At 41.0% G+C, this 25259-nt stretch overlaps 1 protein-coding gene across 1 annotated transcript; it reads left to right on the top strand.

Annotated features, from left to right (window-relative positions):
* The first annotated feature begins 1185 nt into the window (after positions 1 to 1185).
* LOC146513214 (myosin-1B-like) lies at positions 1186 to 23120 on the top strand. The gene is made up of 39 exons (XM_085169323.1): positions 1186 to 1932; positions 2004 to 2231; positions 2385 to 2528; positions 4690 to 4846; positions 4941 to 4968; positions 5047 to 5161; positions 5242 to 5334; positions 5414 to 5477; positions 5553 to 5651; positions 5747 to 5850; positions 5931 to 6069; positions 6258 to 6376; positions 9039 to 9188; positions 9267 to 9437; positions 9522 to 9828; positions 9920 to 10002; positions 10087 to 10174; positions 10264 to 10381; positions 10453 to 10576; positions 11509 to 11645; positions 11731 to 11986; positions 12064 to 12306; positions 12553 to 12729; positions 12805 to 12950; positions 13035 to 13125; positions 13234 to 13623; positions 14162 to 14288; positions 14369 to 14487; positions 15130 to 15326; positions 15422 to 15605; positions 15710 to 15875; positions 17489 to 17613; positions 17706 to 18014; positions 18098 to 18301; positions 21849 to 21974; positions 22078 to 22248; positions 22339 to 22539; positions 22620 to 22751; positions 23002 to 23120. The coding sequence occupies exons 2-39, from the start codon at positions 2028 to 2030 to the stop codon at positions 23017 to 23019; spliced, it is 5826 nt and encodes a 1941-aa protein (XP_085025449.1). The 5' UTR covers positions 1186 to 1932; positions 2004 to 2027; the 3' UTR covers positions 23020 to 23120.
* Positions 23121 to 25259: the final 2139 nt, after the last annotated feature.

The raw sequence follows: 25259 nt of genomic DNA, 5'->3' as shown, positions 1-25259 counted from the left end.
CTGTGTGAGTTTAGACAGGGCATCAGAGAGTTCACCAAGACCAGAAGATGTGGGAAACAAGTCCAGGAAGGAATCAGGGTCCGGCAGAGGTGCAGTTTCACACAAACACAAAGTGCAGTCAAATGGGTTAAAGTTTACGTTGAATTCCCATTAATATGATTGAGAAAAGGGCCCCAGATTCCGACAAACTTAAAATGGGTGTCAGCCAAAGATAATGGACCTCTTCAATATACAAACAAGCAATCATCTCACGCAGCCAAACCCTGAACAATGGAGGAGATGGTGATTTCCAGGCTCTAAGAATAAGTCTTTTAGCTACAATCATGCCAAACATTAAGGCTTTCTGAAGAGGACGTCTGAGTGCCAATGAGGTCAGGGAGCAGCCTAGCACTGCAAGTACACCATCCGGCTCTAATTTTAAGTCATAAATCCGGTTATACATATTGAATATCTCTGCCCAGAAACTCCTGAGTGTGGGGCAAGACCAGAGAAGGTGACCAAGGGTTCCATCCATCGCTTTGCATCTGTCACACAAAGACGAAATAGACGGAAAAATGCTGCATAGCCTTGTTTTAGAAAAATGCAAACGATGAAGGACCTTGAACTGTATAAGTTGTAGTCTGGCAATAACAGAGCGTACTTTAATCTTCTTCAACCCATTGGCCCACAAAGCATCCGATATGTCTACTTCCAAGTCCTCAACCCAAGCATCCTTGATGTGGTTAGTAGGTGGTATAAGTGAAGTTTCACATTTTTTATGTAATTGTTTTATGACTTTATTTGTGAGAAAACTTGTGATACCACACTCATGTTCATCTGAAACTGGAAAATGAATACACACACAAACACACACACACAATAGAAACCGTAGAAAATGACAGATCTTTCAGTCAGCTATGTGTTCTAATGAGCAGTGCCAAATCATTTCAAAAAATTTCACATAAGTAAAAAGTTAGCTTACAGTATTTTACTCTTAATGTCTTGAATTGGATACAAAACAAAAAAACAAAAAAAAAACGACACCATCTTTTTTTTACTCATAAGGACATAATAAAATCATTTGGTCCTCATCACGTCTTAATATTAGATAAATACAACCTCAGATTAGCAAAACATTTTACACCATCTCATTATTTATTTAATTAAAAAAAAAGTAACCCTCACTGCTTCCATATGAAGAAGAATTAAGAGTAGTAGTAAGTAGCAGGCGATGCTTATACTTGCAGATTGCGGCTTGAGCCTGGTTCTGCTGGAGGTTTTCTTCCCTGCTGTCACCAAGTGCTTGCTCATAGGGAGTCATATGATTGTTGGGGTTTCTTTGTATTATCGTAGTGTATTGCATATACACATTCCAGTTGTAAAATAAAATCAAAATTCACATAATTTTCAGTAATGAGATTAGACTTGAGCAGCGACTGCTTTGCGTTTAATAACTTTGTGTACCACCAACTATTACTGGCTTACAAATGCATTCTTTGAGCTTAAATTGTTCAATAGCTGCTTTTAAGTCTAGACGCATCCTTAATGTCAAATCCAGTTATAATCTTGGAGATCAGTGCCCAAGATAACAAACACTTGGAAAGTTTATCATCTGTGTGAGCCGTATCTCTGGCAGAGGTCACCCTCCTTTGGCATTCATTCTTTTCTTGAGCTGCAGTTGCTCCACGGTGCGGATTTATAACAAAAGCTCAGCACCATCTGCATGACATCACATGCCAAGCTAATCACTTTTCTCCACCCACGTTCGATGGGGGATTTGACCTAAATATAGTTGTTTGCTGTCTATGCTAATGCATCTTATAAAAGCAGTAAGCACCAACTCTTCGTACTTTTTTCTGCTTCTTTGTCTTCTGGCTGTGACGGCTACTGACCTAACCAGCGGGAGCTCTGATTCAGGTGTCTCTAGAAGGAGCCATACGCTGATTTTCTGGGGTAAGATTTGATCAGGATGATGATCAAATTCATTGATAGATGAATTCTAACATTAACCCTGGATCTTTTAGTCCCCTGGGGTGTACACTGCAGAGATGAGTTCAGACGCTGACATGGCTGTTTTTGGGGAGGCCGCTCCATATCTGAGGAGACCCGAACGAGAGAGGATCGAAGCTCAGAACAGGCCCTTTGATGCCAAAACTGCCGTGTTTGTGGTGAACCCAAAGGAGCTCTTTGTTAAAGGCACATTGCAAAGCAAAGAGGGCGGCAAAGCGACTGTTAAAACTCAGTCAGGACAGGTACATCTGGAGATTGATAGGCCTCGTTGGCACATTTTATTCAGATTGTCCACTGATGAGCTTTTTAATGTACTTTACATTGCAGAAGCAATATAGAGAGCAGGCTCTATCTTCATATATTTCTTAATGAAGGTGTCTTTCTTACCATCACAGGTTGTAACAGTGAAGGAAGATGAAATCTTCCCTATGAACCCACCCAAGTTTGATAAGATTGAGGACATGGCCATGATGACACACCTTAATGAGGCGGCTGTGCTGTTTAACCTCAAAGAGCGTTACGCAGCTTGGATGATCTATGTGAGTACTGCACCAGACAATGCCTGACAAGCCGCTGCTCAACTGAAGCATGCAGACCAACAGCAGAGGTGCAGTCAGCTGAGGGTTTATTTGGTCTGACAGTAGCTACTTTTTCTTTTCTTTTTGTCTTTTTTTAATGCTTTGAGGTTATAGAAAAAGTCTAGAGAAGTGTATATCCAAATCGATCCTTGAGCATCTTCCTGGACAAGTGAGCCTATTCTCTTTTTCAGGAAGTGTTATAAATTAAACTAAACATAAATTAATGTTAAAATGTTCTTCAAACTAATAACAAAGTCTTATAAATTCACTGAAATATTCACGATTTGCAGGCCAAATGCAAGTTCACTGGCAGACAGACTAAAGCAAAAAGCAAACTTCATTCGGGCTGATCTCAGAGTCCAGAATTGCACCATGCAGGAACACACAACAGGACAACAGTGTTACAGTTCAGATATTGAGAGTAAGCACAAAAACAATAACGGTCCAGAAGAGCTTCGGTCAAACAACGCGTGGGGAGATGAACACTGCCCACCGACAGCATCGATCCCCGCCCAATGATACACAAACGGTTGTTTTATACCATCAGGGTTTGGTTTATGACGCCCCCTCATGTGTCAAACAGATACAATTCATGCATAAGTTTCAAAAACAACAAATGTTCTGTTGACGACTTTTGACACATTTAAAAGGACATCGTCTCCGTCTCGAGGCCAGGTGCTTCCTACTAATCTTCTAACTCTCGCTTATCTCCTGGAACAAACTGTCCCTTAGGCAGACACAATTTTGCAGTCACAAGCTTTTGCAAACTATTATTTGAACTCTTACCTAAATATGAGTCTAACTACTGTTTGTGTGTGTGTGTCTCGACCTCCAACGCACTCAGCCTCACCCCGCCCGTTGATGCTTCTAACCTTTTACCAGACAGAAGCTCTCTGTGATAGGTGTAATAATCATAACTAAGAACATGTGTAATCTATTGAATAAATGCTTTACTGAAATGATAATTAATGTAATGGTAATGATGATGGTTATGAATAGTAGCAGTAAAATATTTCCCTGATCTTCACAACAGCAATAAACAATGAGGGAACAAATTAAACTCTAAATTAAGAGTAACATATAACAAGAACTACAAGTTCCCCGAATGCTCAAGAATAAATAAAGAACAGTAAACAAAACTATGAACACCTAGCAAACAAAGAAATGAACTTCAAAAAGCTCAAAAACACAAAGTTAGGCCCAGGATCATGACAAAAATACAGGTGAAAACACCTATATAAATATAGTTAGTCTCAGCGTTTAAATAATATGGCCCAGTTTTGGCCTAATTTTGTCCAATACTCAGTTTTAAGTGATGAAATTTTACAAAATGGCAGCCAGTCCAAAATCCAGGTAAAATATATGTTTAAATATAAAAATTACATTACTTAAGTCATCTAATGAATGATGACAGATCACTGTGTGAATTAAAGCATCTCATATTCTAAAACCCAGGCCAATCGAATCACTATCCAGTGTTATTTACCAGAAAAAAGAAAACATTTGAACCATAAACAGAACAACATAAGACGAGAAAATCCAATTAAATTAAAATGTTGTATATATACTGCTTCTGACTTTGGAATTAAGACTTCATATAAGACTTCCTTATAATCCATCACATCTGTTGTGAGAATCAGTGTCACCTGTGTCCTAAGACAGCGGTCTCCAACCTTTTTTGTGCCACGAACTGGTTTATGCCCGACAATATTTTCATGGACCGGCCTTTAAGGTGTCGCGGATAAATACAACAAAATAAAACTAGTACCGGTACAGAAAAAAAGAAAATTTATTCATAACACACGTGAAAAGACCCAGGAAAACCAAGTTAACGATAAAAACGATAACAAAATAACGCTGAAAACCGATAAAAACCCTGAAAACTATACATTTCACACCTGAGCCCCAACTCTCGTGGCCCGGTACCAAACGACTCATGGACCGGTACCGGTCCGAGGCCCGGGGGTTGGGGACCGCTGTCCTAAGCTGCCTGGTCAACAACACAAATATATGGTGACCTTTGAGACTAATTTCACCAGGCTGACTAATTAAAAAACAATAGTTATTATGTCAGATAAAGCTAATAAGCTTAATTGACCACAGATGTTGCTTTTGGTTGTAGACCTACTCTGGGTTGTTCTGTGTCACTGTGAACCCTTACAAGTGGCTCCCAGTCTACAACCAGGAAGTGGTGGTGGCCTACAGGGGTAAAAAGCGCCAGGAGGCTCCACCGCACATCTTCTCCATTTCTGACAATGCATATCAGTCGATGCTTACTGGTAAGCTTAAAAGTTATATTATATATATATATTATGTAATCCAGTGCACCTCTCTAACATGACTGTTTGCTTTTTTTGTTGTTGTTTTTTTTAGATAGAGAAAACCAGTCCATCCTCATCACGTAAGCTGCATTTAAAAGATTGTACAACAGCCTGTCTTTGTTGATTAAAGATTTCTGATTGTACTTTATGTACTGTAGTGGAGAATCCGGTGCAGGAAAGACTGTCAACACCAAGCGTGTCATCCAGTACTTTGCGACAATCGCAGGCTCCGGGGACAGGAAAAAAGATGCTGCTGCCACTGGAAAATTACAGGTAATATTTAAATATATATGGATCATCAGCTGCCTTGTCTGTATTTTTAATATTTTACATTGTTCATTGTCTTACTTAAGGGGAACCTGGAGGATCAAATCATCTCTGCTAACCCTTTGTTGGAAGCCTTTGGAAATGCCAAGACTGTCAGAAATGATAACTCTTCACGCTTTGTAAGTGAAGACTTTTTTATTTATTTTAATTCCAAGTCTTCTTTTGCTCTCCATAGATAACGTTTCTTTCTTTTTTCAGGGCAAATTCATCAGGATCCACTTTGGAACCACAGGAAAGCTGGCTTCTGCTGACATTGAGACTTGTGGGTATTAATAATACAATCTTGTCAGAATTTGTTGTATTCTTTATTTAAGCCAATTTTGTGTGTTTTTGGTAGATTTGCTGGAAAAATCCAGAGTAACGTTTCAACTGGCCGCAGAGAGGAGTTACCATATTTTCTACCAGATAATGTCCAACAAGAGGCCTGAGCTCATAGGTGACACAAGAAACGACAGCATTGCAACAAAGTCATATACACAATGTGTGTATGGTGCAAGGCACCAAATTGAGGGCTTGTTATTTTCTTTCCAGAAACCCTCCTCATTACCACCAACCCCTATGACTACCCATTTGTCAGCCAGGGGGAGATCAGCGTGGCGAGTATTGATGACAGTGAAGAATTGATGGCCACTGATGTAAGTCAGATGAACATTTCCTGCTTTTCCATCACTGCTAACTTTGCTCTTAGATCAGCTGTACTTTCATGTGCATTCAGAGTGCTATCGACATCCTGGGCTTCACTGGAGAGGAGAAGATTGGCATCTATAAGCTGATAGGTGCCGTGATGCATTATGGGAATATGAAGTTCAAGCAGAAGCAGAGAGAGGAGCAGGCAGAGCCAGACGGCACAGAGGGTAATTGTTATTCATAATGTTCCACCTTTATGATTTTATTTATCTTGATATAAATATATATCTCGTGTGCTCATTATCGTTTGTTTTTGCTATATGCAAATATAGATTTTAATCTTTTCAAGCCTTAGAATCTCAGCCTCTTTTATCACACTCTGCCTTTATTTTTTATTCTCTTTTTCTTTGACAAGTGGCTGACAAAGCAGCTTACCTGATGGGTCTGAACTCTGCAGACCTGCTGAAAGCTTTGTGTTATCCAAGAGTAAAGGTTGGCAATGAGTATGTGACCAAAGGGCAGACTGTTCAGCAGGTAACTGGCAAATTTTAGGTTATTCCTCACAAGTGTTAACGGACACATAGAAAAGTTCATATCAGGTGCACAGGTGGAAATTCATCCTATAATAATAATAATAATAATAATAATAATAATAATAATAATACATTTTATTTATAGGCACCTTTAAAGACCTTCAAGGTCACCTTACATTAGTATAAAAAAATAAAAAATAAAAAACAAGTATGAAAGTATAAAAACTCAACAAGGTAAAAATAGACTAAGACGGAATCATGATGAAGGGTGTGCAATTGTGAATAGAAGGGTTTTAAGGTGCAATTATAAAAGTGGAGAGAGAGTTTGTAGTCCGGAGATCTGGTGGCAGAACAGCTAAAGGCTCTGAGTCATATGGAAGTCAGTCGAGCAGGTGGAACAAACAAAAGGGAAGCAGAAGAAGAGCGGAGTGTACGAGGGACTGAGAGCATATGGAGAAGATCAAATAAATATGGGGGATGATGATGAGAGATAGCCTTTATTTGTCAGTTGCAGGTCTTTTGCCCACAACCGAGATGACAGACCTTGCTGACCATACATACAATACACAAACATCACATTGGGGAGACAGGTCAGGCTAGGTAGCGAGGAAAAAACATCGAAATGTGTAACACAAAAGGATAATACAGGAATGCACAGATATCAACACACCATAGCACAATAAACACAGACAAGCAACATGGGAAAGAGTTCCAGTGTGTACATCTGATCTGGGACCGCTGCAATCTTTCGACTGCGCCTCCAGCTGACCCGATGTCCACATCAGAGGGGAGGTAAGCGTTGGAGGTGGCGTTGGATCCGGGGTAGGGAGGGTGATGCGTCGGTGAGTGCTTATCAGTATCAGTATATGTATGTGTGTGCGTGTCCATAGTTCAGCTGAGACAGTGTCCTTCGCCCTGCTAGGCTAAGTAAACAGTCTTCCAGCCAACCCAGGTGGCCTTGCATGGAATGGGAAGGAACAGACTAAACACAGTCGTTATCAGGGTGTTTTGTTCAGCTCCGGCCTTGTAGCTGGCGCCGAGAGGGTATCCGCATGAAGTGATGTTATTTTTTTACTTTAGTGCGAACACCTCATATGAATTTCAAAGCAGTTCTACAGTCCAACACTGGTCTCTCAATCTCCCGTTGGAGAGCCGCGAGCTTTGCCATACTTGCGTTCTGTGATGTTGTCATTTCTTGTGCTCAAGGAGCCGATTTCTGAGAACTCACGGCAGTGTGCCTCCCCGAGATGTCATCCAATTTTGCGCCCAGAGATGTTATTCCGGGCTAGCCCTTCCGAGATGTATCCAGTCTGCAGTCAGAGATCTTATTCTGAGTATTCACAGCAGCCGTAGCCTCTCCAAGATCTTATCCGTGCTGACTCAATGAGCCCATTTTGAGAAACTCACGCCTCTCCCATCGTTCCAATCCCAGCGGGCAGCCTTGTGGGGGTTTGAACAGCTGGTTCCGCTTTCTTAATTCTTCGATAAGTCAGGGCCAAGCCAGCTCCAATCCGCCAGAACCCTGTTACCATGGTTCCGAATAGGTAGATATCTTCAGCACTCAGGCTCACCCAAGCCCAAACTTCTCGTTGAGAAAGGGGTGTCAATTGCATTTAGGGACCAGTTGATCCAATCCATAATTCCTCTTTTAGGTTTTAGAGAACAGACTGTGAGAGAGTGTTCCAGGGAAAATACAGAAAAAACCCACAAGAGTAGACAAGGACATAAGCAGGGAAGATAAGGGAGAGGAGAAAAAGTGCGTCCGCCTCCTCCAATAGCCAAAGACTTTTTTTCTAAGCGTGGTTATGAAGCGGTTTGACGTTAAGAAGCAGGATCTTGAAATTGACACGGAGGTGAACTTGAAGCTAATGGAGCTGTTTAAGAACAGGTGTTAGATGTTCAGTCTCATCCTCTTATCTGCTTTATCTTCAGTGTTTGCCTTGGTACAGGTGTTTGCAAAACTATTGGCACTAACTTAATCAGCTTTGTGAGGTTCATATTGTGCATTGATCATTTTTATTGTTCAATGACAGGAAAGCCTTATCAAACGCTTAATGTCTTTGAATCCATCAGTTGTGTTGATGCTAGAATATAGCTTATCTCAGTGCATTGAGTGGGCAACCACATGCCATATGACTGAGAGTGACCGGCCCGGGTTTGAGTTCACCCCTTGGCCCTTAGCCACATGTCTTTCTCATTCCCTCTCCTTTTGTTTCTTCACTGTGTCTATCAAATAAAGCTGAAAAAAGGCCAAAAAAAAGAATATAGCAAGAAACTCTAGAACTCTGACATCTAATCCTGTACTTTGGGGAAAAAAATAACATCTTGGAAAAATGTGGGTTAATTGTTTTCGTTGTGTGCTAGAGTTACTTTTTTCTGGTTCCCTGATTGTTATGACCTGGTAGATCATTCTGAAATGACAACTGTATGTATTTGTAGAGCTCAGGGTTGGAGTTTGTGTTAATCAAAGAGGACGGCAGGCACTAAAAATGGCATGTGAAATAAGTTAAACATCTAGCAAATATAGAGTCCTATGGCTTTATCAAATTAACAGTAATCTTGCTCTGTGTATAGATATTGTCTTGAAGTGTTGCACACAACAACCTTACAACATGATGATATTAAAGTTGCTGTTGAAATCTACAAAATGTCATTATGCACAGGTCTACAATTCTATTGGCGCTTTGGCCAAATCAGTCTATGAGAAGATGTTTCTCTGGATGGTCCTCCGCATTAATCAGATGCTTGACACGAAGCAACCTCGGCAGTTCTTTATTGGAGTCCTGGACATTGCTGGATTTGAAATCTTTGATGTAAGTTTTCTTTCTACGGTCCACCTGATTATTTGTAGAAAAATAAATAAGCTCTACAGTAAATTCCATGTTTTGCAGTATAACAGTCTGGAACAGTTGTGCATCAATTTCACCAACGAGAAACTGCAACAGTTTTTCAACCATCACATGTTTGTGCTGGAGCAAGAGGAGTATAAAAAGGAAGGCATCGAGTGGGAGTTCATTGACTTTGGGATGGACCTGGCTGCCTGTATCGAGCTCATTGAGAAGGTTTGTTTATTCAGATGCAATATGACCCTTGCAAAGAAATCCCTGTGATCCCAACAGGATTTTCTGACTCACTATCTTCAACAGCCAATGGGCATCTTTTCCATCCTTGAAGAGGAGTGTATGTTCCCTAAGGCTTCAGACACGACCTTTAAAAACAAGTTGTATGACCAACATCTAGGAAAATCGAGCAACTTTCAGAAGCCCAAGTCTGTCAAAGGCAAGGCTGAAGCTCATTTCTCGTTGGTGCACTATGCCGGGACCGTGGATTACAGCATCACAGGCTGGTTAGACAAAAACAAGGACCCGCTGAATGAGACCGTCGTCCAACTCTACCAGAAAGCCAGCCTGAAACTACTGGCTTTCCTCTATTCTAACTATGCTTCTTCTGAGGGTAGGAGTATGAAATACCAAATATTTTATTCTCTATTAAAATGGCCTGTTATTAATATTCTAAATAAATAAAAACAATGATTATTTTAAAGAAAACACAGGTGGAAGTGGTGGTGTTAAGAAAGCAGCAAAGAAGAAGGGCGCATCGTTCCAGACTGTGTCAGCCCTCTTTAGGGTAACTTTCTAAAAATCTGATCAACAATAGTCTGAAAAAATATTCTGATTGAAAAAATAAATCATCACTGATCATTTCTAACAGGAGAATCTGGGAAAGCTAATGACAAACCTGAGGAGTACCCATCCTCACTTTGTTAGGTGCCTGATCCCAAATGAAACTAAAACTCCAGGTATTCCTCGTGACATTTCAGACTATTTTACTGTATGTATGGCAGCCTGAATACAGCCTAAAGACAGTGTGGCTCTACCTGACTTGTAGGGATCATGGAACACCATCTGGTCATCCATCAGCTGAGATGTAATGGTGTGTTAGAAGGAATCAGGATCTGCAGGAAGGGCTTTCCCAGTCGGATCCTGTATGGGGATTTCAAGCAAAGGTAATCAACAAAAGTCTGTTTTTCTGAGAATACTTTAAAAATTGTGTGTAATAAGAGATTTCTTTGTTTAGGTACAAAGTACTGAATGCCAGTGTGATTCCTGAAGGACAATTCATTGACAACAAGAAAGCTTCCGAGAAGCTCTTGGGCTCTATCGATGTAGATCACACACAGTATAAGTTTGGATATACCAAGGTAATTCATTTTGAGTGTAAGTGAAGGCTTCGCCATATTTGAAATGACATGTGGTAGGGTTACCATATTTTGATTTCCAAAAACGAGGACACTTGGCCCAGTCATGAAGAACTTTAATAATACTGTTTGCTTCAAGAACATTTTAACATATTTAAACGATGCCTTCTCTGTGCAGTTAATAAATGATGAAATAAAAAATGTCATATAGGCTTTTACAAGTCAACAAGTGCAAAAAATTACTTATTAATTAAATAATGGTGCAGAAATAAGGCCTCATCTGTATAAGAAAAATTACGGGACGGTGCGAGGAAAATTTCTTTTGCAGTTCGTCTGAAAAGCTGCACTTGTGCTTTGGCATCTTTTAAACATCATCAGGCATGCTGTGTCCCGTCTGTAAGGCAGAACAGCTATGCACAAAGCAGCAGCTCGGGGATGACGTCACACATATGGGTCCTCTGTGGGCCCATAGAAAAACCCGGACATTTTCATCAATCTCGAAAATCCCCCCGGACAGAACGTGAAAAGTGGACCTGTCCGGGGAAAAGAGGACGTTTGGTCACCTAACATACGGTGAAACTGAAACTTTCTGTTGGAAGGCGGACAGTATTTATCCCACACTGAACGTAAGAGTAGGGGACTGTCCACTTAGTTCAATTGTTGCTACCTAGCTAGCCCAGCTTCTCCCATCTCATGTTCGTATACCACTAAGCAGATCATTGTTTTGATAGTACCAAACTTTTTCCCCACAATCAAACAAACTCCAACATCATCGTCTTCAACTGTAGTCAGTAACAGTAATCCAAGTACTAGTGAAGAACTGTTATGTTGTTTGTTGTAACCAAGAATCTTTAGTATTATTGAGAACAATGGGTCTGAACATAGTGTTGTAGTTTTTAAGAGACATACAGATAAATGTTTCTTTTCTTCTGTAGGTGTTCTTCAAAGCAGGACTTTTGGGTCTGCTGGAAGAGATGAGGGATGAAAAACTTGCCTCTCTTATCACAATTACTCAGGCTTTGTGCCGTGGCTTTCTCAGAAGGAAGGAGTTTCAGAAAATGATGGAGAGAAGGTAATTAAAATTAGGCCAGAGTAAACTCAAGGTCAATGTTCAGCACACTAAATACAGTAGAACGTTTTGTTCCACCTCTTTCCAGAGAGTCTATTTATATCGTTCAGTACAATATTCGCTCCTTCATGAATGTGAAACACTGGCCGTGGATGAAGCTCTACTTTAAGATCAAGCCACTCTTGAGGAGTGCTGAGACTGAGAAGGAGATGGCCGTGATGAAAGTTGAATTTGCCAAGTGTAAGGAGGATTTAGCCAAAGCTGAGGCTAAGAAGAAGGAGCTGGAAGCCAAAATGGTTTCTCTACTTCAGGAAAAGAACGACTTGTGTCTGCAGATTCAAGCTGTGAGGAGAGAAACTATGAATTTTGCAATACACGAGTGCAGTCTGCATAAATGCTAAATGTGATTTTTGTTAAATAGGAAAGTGAGAGTTTGGCAGATGCCGAGGAGCGATGCGAGGGACTGATAAAGAACAAGATCATGCTCGAGGCTAAAACCAAAGAACTGAGTGAGAGACTAGAGGATGAGGAGGAGCTGAACGCTGAACTGACTGCCAAGAAGAGGAAGCTAGAAGATGAATGCTCTGAGCTGAAGAAGGATATTGATGATTTGGAGCTCACCTTGGCTAAAGTGGAGAAAGAAAAGCATGCCACTGAAAACAAGGTGTGTTTTTGGTGGTCACCTAACCCTAAAAGAAGGCAAAATTGACTCATTTTGAAAAAACATAAATAGTTTATCATGTGTTTGTCAGTTTCGTTTGTTTTCCGATTGCCACAATTAGAAGAACAATAAAAAATATATAGATATATATTATGCAATCTGGTTGATTAGAGTTGCAGTTACGGTTAGGGTCATTACTGATGACAGCTTCGACCTCAGAAGGTTACGATACGTGTTTTACACATTCAGGTGAAGAATCTGACAGAAGAAATGTCGTGTCTTGATGACACTATTGCTAAGTTATCCAAGGAGAAGCTGGCCCTCCAAGAGGTCCACCAGCAGACACTAGATGATCTGCAAGCAGAAGAAGACAAAGTCAACTCTCTAACCAAAGCTAAGATCAAGCTGGAGCAACAAGTTGATGATGTAAGTCTATATAGCCAGTAGTTGTTAAAAATCAAATCACACATCATGTATAATGTGTATATCCCCATGTATTAGCTTGAGGGCTCTTTGGAACAAGAAAAGAAAGTTCGAATGGATGTGGAGAGAGCTAAAAGAAAGCTTGAAGGAGATCTGAAACTGGCTCAGGAATCCATAATGGATTTGGAAAATGGCAATCAACAGCTGAAGGAGCATCTCAAAAAGTATGGATGGGCACGTCTTTGTTTAGGTATAATTTTAAGCTTCTAATGTTTGCTTATATAAATAGATATGATTTTGTGCAACAGGAAAGACTTCGAATTAAGCCAGTTTGTATCAAAAATTGAGGATGAGCAAAGTGCAGCTGTACAATGTCAGAAGAGGATCAAGGAGCTTCAGGTACCTACAGCAGAAATCTAGTGAATTATTTTTTTCTTTTCTTTTTTCAAATATCTTGAAATCTTGAAGTCAGTGAATGTTAATGGGCGTTTTTGTTGCTTTAACAAGGCATGCAATGAAGAGCTAGTGGAAGAGCTTGAAGTTGAGCGTGTTGCTAGGGCCAAGGTGGAAAAGCAAAGGTCTGATCTTTCCAGGGAGCTTGAGGAGATCAGTGAGAGGCTGGAGGAGGCTGGAGGAGCCACGGCCGCTCAAGTAGAACTGAACAAGAAGCGAGAGGCTGAGTTTCAGAAATTAAGACGAGACCTCGAAGAATCGACCCTACACCATGAGGCCATCGCTGCAGCTTTAAGAAAGAAGCACGCTGACAGTGTGGCTGAGCTGGGAGAGCAGATTGACAATCTGCAGAGAGTCAAGCAGAAGCTAGAAAAGGAGAAGAGTGAGTACAAGATGGAGTCTGATGATCTGTCTAGCAACATGGAGATCATGGTCAAAGCAAAGGTAAGTTAAGACATTCATACTGATGAATACATATAATAATATAACATCACCATTACCTACATGATGCAGGTTCCATGTGTTTTCTGCAACTAGTCTCAGCAGATCATTTAACCTTCTGAGATCTAAGTGGCCATAACCCTAACTGAGATAGGGTTATCATCTAATTAGTGCATAACTTAGACCTCAGAGGGCAGAGTTGTGTGCATTCAAATTAGAAGGACCTTTACACTTACACTACAGAGACAATCTGACTTGATCATCTGGACGTAACAATCATTTGACATTTAATTGCTCTTTACCTCTGCTCATTTTTGCCCACATCTTGACTGCTAATCAACTGTTCCCTCACTGTTTAGAGTTCCCAAATTGATATCATGTTTTGCCGTTTTATTATATATACAAAGATACCAACTTTGGTAAAAAGTTTGGCCTCTGAAAGTAAAGTGGGTAAAATAATGTAATCAGCAATTAGTGGATTGTGTCTTGCATATAATCCGTATGTTAGAAATACAAATAAAACTGTTATCCATATTATCAGATTAATTATGAAAAGCTGTGCCACTCTCTGGAAGACCAACTGAGTGAATACAAAACAAAACATGATGAGAACACACATCTGATCACTGAAGTGAATGCTCAAAAGGCAAGACTGCAGAATGAAAATGGTAAGCAGCTGATTAAAAGGTTTTTTGGAGTGAAAGTGCTCTTGTTTTTTATGCCTTATTTTCTGAACCCTCTCAAACAGGTGAGCTCTCTCGTCTGCTTGAGGAGAAAGAAGCGATACTCTCTCAGATGTTGAGGTCCAAGCTTGCCTTTACCCAGCAAGTCGAGGAACTGAAGAGACAGGCTGAGGAAGAAATAAAGGTTTGTTTCCACCGTGCCAAACGGTACCTGTTAAGCTAGCGCTAAGCTATGCTATATCTTAGCATAGCTTAAGCTATGCTATATCTTAGCATAGCTTAAGCTATGCTATATCTTAGCATAGCTTAAGCTATGCTATATCTTAGCATAGCTTAGATTAGCTTAACTTAACTTAATTCAGAAGGTTAGAAGTGCATTCATCATCTTGATCCCCTAAGTTGACTCATTTAGATTTTTTAACAGTTGTGGAGAACTGGTTGCTACACTGGTTTTAAAGGAAAAGTCAGACGTTTTGTAGAATAGGTTTGTTTACTAGTGGATAATTAGCACAAGACCAGAAACCAGTCTGTCTGTGTCCAGAGTTAAAAAGCTAAATGTAACTAGGCTAAAGCTAAAAACAGGACAAGGAACAATGCTATTTAAAAGATGTACAGATGTTTTTATCGTTCGGCTTCTTGTCCTTATGTTATAAAACTAACTTTAAAAGCTTTAGTTTGTTGCACATATGTTCCCAACTAACATGCTAATAAATGTACTTTATATTTAAAAAAAAACATTGAACTTGCCAATGTTTACAGTGACAGGATTATTTGACCCTTTATGTGTAGTTTTGTAAATAACAATCCAAATCTGCCTCCATGTCAGGCAAAGAATGCCCTGTCCCATGCTCTTCAATCCGCCCGCCATGACTGTGATTTGCTGAGGGAGCAGTATGAGGAGGAACAAGAGGCCAAGGCTGAGCTCCAGAGAGCAATGTCCAAGGCCAACAGTGAAGTGGCTCAGTGGAGAACCAAGTATGAGACTGATGCCATCCAGCGCAATGATGAATTGGAAGAGGCAAAGTGAGACTTTTTCTCAAACACATAAAATATGTAGATTTAAATAAAATAATTTATAGAGTAAGAAAATTATTTTTATGGATTCCCAACTTTCTCAGGAAAAAGCTTGCACAGCGTTTGCAGGATGCTGAGGAGGCAATCGAGGCTGTTAATGCCAAGTGTTTCTCTTTGGAGAAGACAAAGCAAAGGCTGCAGGGAGAAGTGGAGGACCTCATGGCTGACGTGGAAAGAGCAAACGCTCAAGCAGCTGGTCTGGATAAAAAGCAGAGGAGCTTTGATAAGGTAACTGAAGCATCTTGTAGCCCACTGCTGCTAAGAGTCAAAGCATTTCATAAATGCCTTTACAGATTCTGCCTTAGACAAACTACTTCTTCTGTTTTCTATAGATTCTTTCTGAGTGGAAGCAGAAATATGAGGAAACTCAGGCTGAACTGGATGGTGTACAGAAAGAGTCTCGCTCCCTCAGCACTGAACTCTTCAAAACAAAGAATTCTTATGAGGAAGCGTTGGAGCAGCTCGAAGTCCTCAAACGAGAGAACAAAAACCTGCAACGTATGTAGATGATTTCTTATAGATGGTTCATCACATTTATTTACCCATGCAATCCTCCATGCATCTATCTGTGTATCTGTCCATCCAACCATCCATCGATGATCGCCTGCTGTTTAAACATCATGTTTGCAAGAGGCAGCCAATCAGAAGATAGTAGATTTACCATGATAGCTCCCTTTTTAATTCAATTCAATTCAATTCAATTTTATTTATATAGCGCCAAATCACAACAAAAGTCGCCTCAAGGCGCTTCATAGATACAGAGAAAAACCCAACAATCACATGACCCCCTATGAGCAAGCACTTTGGCGACAGTGGGAAGGAAAAACTCCCTTTTAACAGGAAGAAACCTCCGGCAGAACCAGGCTCAGGGAGGGGCGGGGCCATTTGCTGCGACCGGTTGGGGTGAGAGAAGGAAGACAGGATAAAGACATGCTGTGGAAGAGAAACAGAGGTTAATAACAGATATGATTTAATGCAGAGAGGTCTGTTAACACATAGTGAGTGAGAAAGGTGACTGGAAAGGAAAAACTCAATGCATCATGGGAATCCCCCGGCAGCCTACATCTATTGCAGCATAACTAAGGGAGGATTCAGGGTCACCTGGTCCAGCCCTAACTATATGCTTTAGCAAAAAGGAAAGTTTTAAGCCTAATCTTAAAAGTACAGATAGTGTCTGTCCAAACTGGAAACTGGTTCCACAGAAGAGGGGCCTGAAAACTGAAGGCTCTGCCTCCCATTCTACTTTTAAATACTCTAGGAACAACAAGTAGGCCTGCAGAGCGAGAGCGAAGTGCTCTAATGGGGTGATATGGTACTACAAGGTCATTAAGATAAGATGGGGCCTGATTATTTAAGACCTTGTATGTGAGGAGCAGGATTTTGAATTCAATTCTGGATTTAACAGGAAGCCAATGAAGGGAAGCCAAAACAGGAGAAATATGCTCTCTCTTTCTAGTCCCTGTCAGGACTCTTGCTGCAGCATTTTGGATTAACTGAAGGCTTTTCAGGGAGTTTTTCGGACATCCTGATAATAATGAATTACAGTCATCCAGCCTGGAAGTAATAAATGCATGAACTAGTTTTTCAGCGTCACTCTGAGACAGGATATTTCTAATTTTAGAGATGTTGCGCAAATGGAAGAACGCAGTCTTACATATTTGTTTAATATGTGCATTGAAGGACATATCCTGGTCAAAAATGACTCCAAGGTTCCTCACAGTGTTACTGGAGGCCAAGGTAATGCCATCCAGAGTAAGAATCTGGTTAGATACCATATTTCTAAGATTTTCAGGGCCGAGTACAATAACCTCAGTTTTATCTGAATTAAGAAGCAGAAAGTTAGCGGCCATCCAGCCTTTATGTCTTTAAGACATTCCTGCAGTTTAACTAATTGGTGTGTGTTATCTGGCTTCATGGACAGATAGAGCTGGGTGTCATCTGCATAGCAGTGTAAATGTATGCTATGTCTTCTAATGATGCTGCCTAAGAGAAGCATGTATAATGTAAACAGAATTGGTCCTAGCACTGAACCCTGTGGAACTTTTAGAAAATAACTGATTATTTTTCATGTGATCAGTAACTAAGCGTTACATGTTGTTTTACATTTATAGAAGAAATTTCTGATCTGACTGAACAGCTCGGAGAGAATGGCAAAGCCATTCATGAGCTGGAGAAGACTAAGAGGCAAAATGAAACTGAGAAGACAGAGATTCAGACTGCTTTGGAGGAAGCTGAGGTTACCTAATCTGATTTTTTTTAAACATAATTCACACAAACCTTATTATTATTTTTTCCCTTCTGTGTAACCGTTCAGTCTTTTTACTCTAGGCTTCTCTGGAGCATGAGGAATCCAGAATTTTGCGCATTCAGTTGGAGCTCACTCAGGTCAAAGGGGACATTGATCGCCGGCTGGCAGAGAAGGATGAGGAGATTGAGCAGATGAAACGCAACCACCAGCGTGTTTTGGAGACAATGCAGTCAGCTCTAGATGCTGAGATGCGGAGCAAGAATGATACCATTCGAATTAGGAAAAAGATGGAGACTGACCTCAATGAGATGGAGATACAGCTTAGCCATGCCAATCGACAGGCTGCTGAAGCCCAGAAGCAGCTGAGGAACATACAAAGCCACCTCAAAGTAGAATATGAAGTGCCACTTTAAGTACATCGGTTATGAATCATGAATCATGGGTAAATTAGACATCGTCTTTCTCTCTGTAGGAACAAACCATTCACCTGGATGAGGCTCTGCGGACCCAGGAGGACCTGAAGGAGCAGGTGGCCATGGTGGAGCGCAAGAGCAGCCTGCTACAGGCAGAAGTGGAGGAGCTGCAGGCTGCTCTGGAACAGTCAGAAAGAAGCCGGAAATTGGCTGAAGGGGAAGTAGCTGATGCCTGTGAGCGAGTCGGGCTGTTACACTCTCAGGTAACTCGTAATACTGAAAAAGCTATTTCTTTTTTAGCTTTAAATCCAGTATATATCCAAGTTATAAGGAATATTTCTCCATATCAGCAAATAATAGTGTCAAGCAATGTTCCCTCTAATGTTTCATGTGTCTGAGCGAACACACAAACTCTCTGAGCGGACACTTGGACCACTGTGAGCAACAGCAGACGTGTGCACTGTGGTCACGCCAGCATCGAATCCATCCAAGTTACATGTTTATTAAAGTAATCAAATTACAGCATTTATGTTAGACTACTTTTAATTAACTGCTTTAGCCCACTTACAATGAAAATTAAAAAAAATCTTGTTCATGAGCTGTGTATTAAGTTAACACTATTGGAAGTAAAAAATAACTTGAACTCCAATTTTGAAAACACAACTTTATTTTTTTTCTGACTTGTATTATGAGTCTGTGGTCTGGGAGAGAGTCCTGTAACTCTCTGTCTGCAAAATACAGTAAATAATGACCAATGTTGGGCAATTAATTATATAGTTACTTCTTTAAAAAAAGTTACTGAGTTTTGCAAACAAAGTTTTTTGCAGCTGTTTACCTAAAAATGCAGCCAAGGTTTTTTTTAAATAAACATTTCAAACTATTTACAGAACAATCAGCTGTTCTGCATCAAATCTGATGCCACACAAATTATTTGTGCCACTCCAAAAAATAATTTCTGTCCACCATGAGTTAAAGGAGAACAACAGCCTGATACCTGCAGGCCTGACAGCAGCAGATGTATCACTGCTGTAACACCTGTAACATTCAGCAGTCGCCTCATTGTTCTGACACACACAACAAAACTATTGACTACACTACACACTAACTACACAAGATTTGCGCTAAACGTCGCAAATCTCTCACATCTCATAACGCTGCCGTCACTCCTAAAACTTCCCCCCTTCCTAAACAACTAAACGCCATGTTGCCATATCATTTTTTGATTGGTCGACATGGTACATTTTTCCACCAATAGGAAAGGCTGGAGGGGGGGAGGGGTGGTTTTGTTTTTGCTCACATTTGAGCGTTTTCCTTATAAAACACAGTTTTTACCGTTTCTTCCTGCAGAAAATATAAACAACGACAGTATTCAGGAAGAAAACCAAACAGTGCAGATATTTTTATCAGAACTCTGGTTTTACGTGGCCGATCAACACAATTTAAAAACTGGTGTAAAGTCCACACTTTTTCCGTCAATTGTTCCGTCTGTCCTGCTCACATCTCCAATGGTCGTACACGTTGTCATTAACGTGGCTTCACTCCTCATCAGCCATGCCGCTTTGCTAGCTAAAACACTGGTGTCTGACGCTGTCATAGCCTGTCATCGATGTTAAATAGCTGCATATATATGAATGTGAATCGCATTATTGGCTGGACTATGAGATAAGGTGGCAACCTCTCTGAGGACATCTCAGGCCCTCCAAGGTTTGGAGGCCTATCTCCCCCCACCACTTCCCCTGCCGGGGGCGGACTCCCTCAGACATCGGTGCGTTGGTGGTTCTTTGTGTCCGGGGATGGGCGTCCAGGTACACACCGGCTCACTCCTGGAGCCTGGGGCTCGCTTGGGCCACTTCGGAGGTGGGGTGCCCCCGGCCTCTCTGCCTGGGGCTCGGTCACTCAGGCACAGCTGGCTGCCGGCGGAGCTCACGGGCACGTCACTGCAACCCCCCCTGGCTTCTGCTCCGTGGCTGCTGAGTGACCCCTCATCTGGGACTCTCCTCAGCTCTTTCTGGGACAGTGGCACGGCTGCCCCTCTGTTGGTCTTCCTTGGTCTCTTGTGTTCTGGGGGCCTCTGGATGTCTGGAGTTTTGATCTCCTCCATACCTGCTTCATGCCCTGGAGGACGGGGCGGTGCCCCCCCCCCCCCCCCCCCCCCCCACCCTCTAGCAGATCATTACATGAAGGAACCTTTTAAAAAAACAAGCGCGTCCATGCTCACAGGTGTACACACGGGTGATCACACACACAAACTACACCCTTTTTGGCTCCTACCTCAAAGCACAGTAAAAAAAAAAAAAAACCTTTCACAATGTGTCAGTAATTGTTAAATGCCATGAATAAAAGCAAATATTATATATGAGAACATGCTGTCAAAATAAGCCCAAATGGCAGAATAACAAGTAATTATCACCTTGTTCTCATAAGGATATAGCTGTAATGCACAGGTACACACTGGGGTACCTGTGCAAATGATAAAGTATGCAAAGTATACAGAGTATATATAAAATAAAGACTAAGCAACACCCACGATTTTAATAAGTGCATACTGAGTAGAGTAAATAGTGCAAAATCTGGTTCTGCAAACTCTTACGTGCTGCACAATAATGTTTAATATTTAGTATTTACTGTCATATTCCCATATATCATTGTGATGTTGTTTATTCTATTACTCTCGTTTTCTTCTGCTTGTTTTCTTTTTTCTTTCTCAACAGGTGATCCAGGTGATCGATATATGTATTTTTTTTTTCTGCTTATTCTGTTGGTTTTTGTTTTTTGCCCTTCTCCCCCGTCCCTCTTCTCAACTGTTTTTCTTTCCCTCTTTCTTTCTCCCTTTTCTTTCCCCCAGTCAAGTCTGTCCCGTATTCAGCAAGTGAAAATAAAATAAAGAATAAAAGGTGAATCAAATGGACCATTACGGCAAAGCTGGGATGGTCAATTTGGTAAAGAAAATCCGTTGGGCATCTTTCTTTGCCTTTAGACAATAATTCTGATGGCAAAAGAGCCAAACGGGACAGGCAAAAAAAAAAAAAAAAAAGAAAGAAAAAAAAAAAGAGATAAGGTGGCATCGTTCTAATCCCATACGGGAGCAGCCGTCACTCACTGACTAACACTGCAAAACAGAATTGTTTAAGTTTTCATTTTAATTTCAATTCAGGTTAGATGTTTCTTTTTTGTGCGCAACGCAGACTTTCTGTGCGCAGAGACCGTGCCAGCAGTGCGCACGCGCGCAGCTTAGAGGGAACAATGGTGTCGAGGTGTGTGCTGTGTGGCAGCCAGTCGCAGGACTCAGAAACAGATGGTTAAACACAAAGCGCAGCTTTTATTGCCGGGGAAACTCGGATGCTAAAGTACAGAGAACCGAACATCATAACTGGAAACAGAGAACTAAGAGGTTAGAGACTATGAGACGGTGAGAGTGTGTACGTTAGCGACGCGACAGCAAGGAGTGAATGACAAAGGACTAAAATACACAGTGGAGTAATCAGGGAACAGGAGACAGGAGGAAAACACAGCAAGGACAAATCAAGCAGGACGAGACAAGGGAGGGAAAACTAGACAAACTAACAAACAAAGCGCACACGTCTATCAAAGTAAAACAGAAAATGTGAAACATACGCACAGACTCAGAGACCCAGACACAGTAATACCAAAATACAAAAAACTTGTGAAATATAGTGAAATATCTGCAGGTGGGTAATGGGGCTGCTGATATAAAATTAAATATGTTGTTGGACTTGTGAGAGTTCACGCATGGATTGTTAGCACAAGTTCGCTGTTATTGACAGCTGGTTTGTTGTCATTTGGCTGCAGAACACCAGTCTGCTCAACTCTAAGAGAAAGCTGGATGCAGATGTCAGCCAGCTGCAGGGGGAGGTGGAGGATGCCATCCAAGAGGCTCGTAATGCAGAGGAAAAAGCCAAAAAGGCCATCACTGATGTAAATGTCTTTATTTTTAATTTTATTCAACAATCGTTCATTTTCCATTTTTCAATGACAAAGTAGACTTTGAACATCAACCTAACCTCCTGTGCAAATATAGGCAGCAATGATGGCAGAGGAACTGAAGAAAGAACAGGACACAAGCAGTCACCTGGAGAGGATGAAGAAGAACCTGGAGGTATCTGTGAAGGATCTGCAACACCGCCTGGACGAAGCAGAGAACCTGGCTCTGAAGGGGGGCAAGAAGCAGCTTCAGAAACTGGAAGCACGGGTATCACAGCCTTTCATAAACAGTACCTGAGAAGCATCGCTTAGAACGATGACCACAGTTGATGCTAAATTTGTTGAGTGCTGCCTTTAGGTGCGTGAGCTGGAGGGGGAAGTGGAACTTGAACAGAAAAGAGCCGCTGATGCCATAAAAGGAGTCCGGAAATACGAGAGGAGAGTCAAGGAGCTCACTTACCAGACTGAGGAGGACAAGAAGACTGTTTTGAGACTACAGGACCTCGTAGGCAAGTTGCAGCTCAAAGTCAAGGCCTACAAACGACAAAATGAAGAAGCGGTAAGACCTTCCCGTGAAGTGAGAAATTTGATATTCTCATCATTATTATTCGGTAGCTAAATTTTAGACTTTTCCTACAGGAGGAGCAGGCCAACGTTCATCTTGCTAAGCTGAGGAAGGTGCAACATGAGCTGGAGGAGGCGCAGGAGCGTGCAGACATCGCTGAATCCCAGGTTAACAAGATGAGAGCTAAAAGCAGAGAGTTTGGAAAGGTAAAGTTAGAAACCTGAATATTTTGTTTTCTCCTGCAGTCCTTCACATTTACATTATCAAGCTGTGTTTAACCACCAGTTAAAAAGCATACTTGTTGCCTATGTGTGGCCTAACATGGATGGAAACGCTGGGAATGGGCATCAGTGGCTACGGAGACTGCAGCAGGAAATTAAAAAAGAATAATGAGAGTGGATTATTTTATATTTTTACTTATATATTTGATTTTATTTCCTTTTCTTCTTGTCTCAGGCTGCAGAATCCGAGTAAAACATCCAGCGATGGCAGAACTTATTCGCATAAATGGAAATGAACAAACATTTGTTGTTTTGCTGTGAAACTGTAGCAGAATAAAGTGATTTAAAGCATAACGTTGTTTAATGTTGTTAGTTTTTTCTCTGCATTCAATATCAGCCATCACAATCAAGAGCAATGTTCCACCAGCCCACGCAACAATCACAGTCTCAATATTTCATATTATATCTTAATATTAACAGAAATGAGTGGAAACCTTTGCTTGATGTGTTCATGAGCAAGTCGAACTTCTTTTTGTGGTGCTAATTAGGCAGCTAGCGACAGCACTCTAACAGATAATCAGTTTCACAGGAGTGAGAGGTTTATATATAAACTGCTATGTATGTGGGCAGTTAGCATCTAATTAGAGCAAATGTTTGAGAGATTAGGGCAAGGCCTGGTGACATTTACATTCTGTGTTAAAATAGCCATATTCTTCACTGTCACTCATCTACATCTACTTAATCCTAGAGGCTCTAGGATTACTACAAGATGGACTATTAGGGTGTGACACTCAATTCTCCACAACACATGGATCGTGTTTTTATTCATTGTCAGTGCTCTAACCTCCTAGGACCTGGCGTCCACATATGTGGACATCACATTTTGGGTTAATTAGACCAAAATACTAAATTTTGCTCTACAAGGGCCTGATATCCACTTACGAGGTGGATAGCATTATACTGCTACTGTTCTATCGAAATTTTAAATGAATATCCTCATATGTGGCTCTGATTTGTCTTAGAAACAAAATTTAGGTAAAAAAAAAAAAATCTGGTAATTCTTTGTTTTTACATTCAAATCAAATCAAATCAAATCACTTTTATTGTGGTACAGTACATGCGAGTGAAATTCTTGTGTGCGAGCTTCACAAGCAACAGAGTTGTGCAAAAATACAATAACATAAAACAAGCAAAATATAATTCAATTCAATTCAATTCAATTTTATTTATATAGCGCCAAATCACAACAAATGTCGCCTCAAGGCGCTTCATAGATACAGAGAAAAGCCCAACAATCATATGACCCCCTATGAGCAAGCACTTTGGCGACAGTGGGAAGGAAAAACTCCCTTTTAACAGGAAGAAACCTCCGGCAGAACCAGGCTCAGGGAGGGGCGGCCATCTGCTGCGACCGGTTGGGGTGAGAGAAGGAAGACAGGATAAAGACATGCTGTGGAAGAGAGACAGAGATTAATAACAGATACGATTCAATACAGAGAGGTCTGTTAATACATAGTGAGTGAGAAAGGTGACTGGAAAGGAAAAACTCAATGCATCATGGGAATCCCCCGGCAGCCTACATCTATTGCAGCATAACTAAGGGAGGATTCAGGGTCACCTGGTCCAGCCCTAACTATATGCTTTAGCAAAAAGGAAGGTTTTAAGCCTAATCTTAAAAGTAGAGATAGTGTCTGTCTCCTGAATCCAAACTGGAAGCTGGTTCCACAGAAGAGGGGCCTGAAAACTGAAGGCTCTCCCTCCCATTCTACTTTTAAATACTCTAGGAACAACAAGTAGGCCTGCAGAGCGGGAGCGAAGTGCTCTAATAGGGTGATATGGTACTACAAGGTCATTAAGATAAGATGGGGCCTGATTATTTAAGACCTTGTATGTGAGGAGCAGGATTTTGAATTCAATTCTGGATTTAACAGGAAGCCAATGAAGGGAAGCCAAAACAGGAGAAATATGCTCTCTCCTTCTAGTCCCTGTCAGTACTCTTGCTGCAGCATTTTGGATTAACTGAAGGCTTTTCAGTGAGTTTTTTGGACATCCTGATAATAATGAATTGCAGTAGTCTAGCCTGGAAGTAATAAATGCATGAACTAGTTTTTCAGCATCACTCTGAGACAGGATATTTCTAATTTTAGAGATGTTGCGCAAATGGAAGAACGCAGTCTTACATATTTGTTTAATATGTGCGTTGAAGGACATATCCTGGTCAAAAATGACTCCAAGGTTCCTCACAGTGTTACTGGAGGCCAAGGTAATGCCATCCAGAGTAAGAATCTGGTTAGATACCATATTTCTAAGCTTTTCAGCGCCGAGTACAATGACCTCAGTTTTATCTGAGTTAAGAAGCAGAAAGTTAGTGGCCATCCAAGTCTTTATGTCTTTAAGACATTCCTGCAGTTTAACTAATTGGTGTGTGTTATCTGGCTTCATGGACAGATAGAGCTGGGTGTCATCTGCATAGCAGTGAAAATGTATGCTATG

Source organism: Neolamprologus multifasciatus, chromosome 8, assembly GCF_963576455.1.
Source record: "Neolamprologus multifasciatus chromosome 8, fNeoMul1.2, whole genome shotgun sequence".
In the NCBI taxonomy this organism is placed as follows: domain Eukaryota; kingdom Metazoa; phylum Chordata; class Actinopteri; order Cichliformes; family Cichlidae; genus Neolamprologus; species Neolamprologus multifasciatus.
The sequence above is the reverse complement of the archived record's forward strand: the minus strand, read 5'-3'. Positions and strand labels throughout refer to the sequence as shown.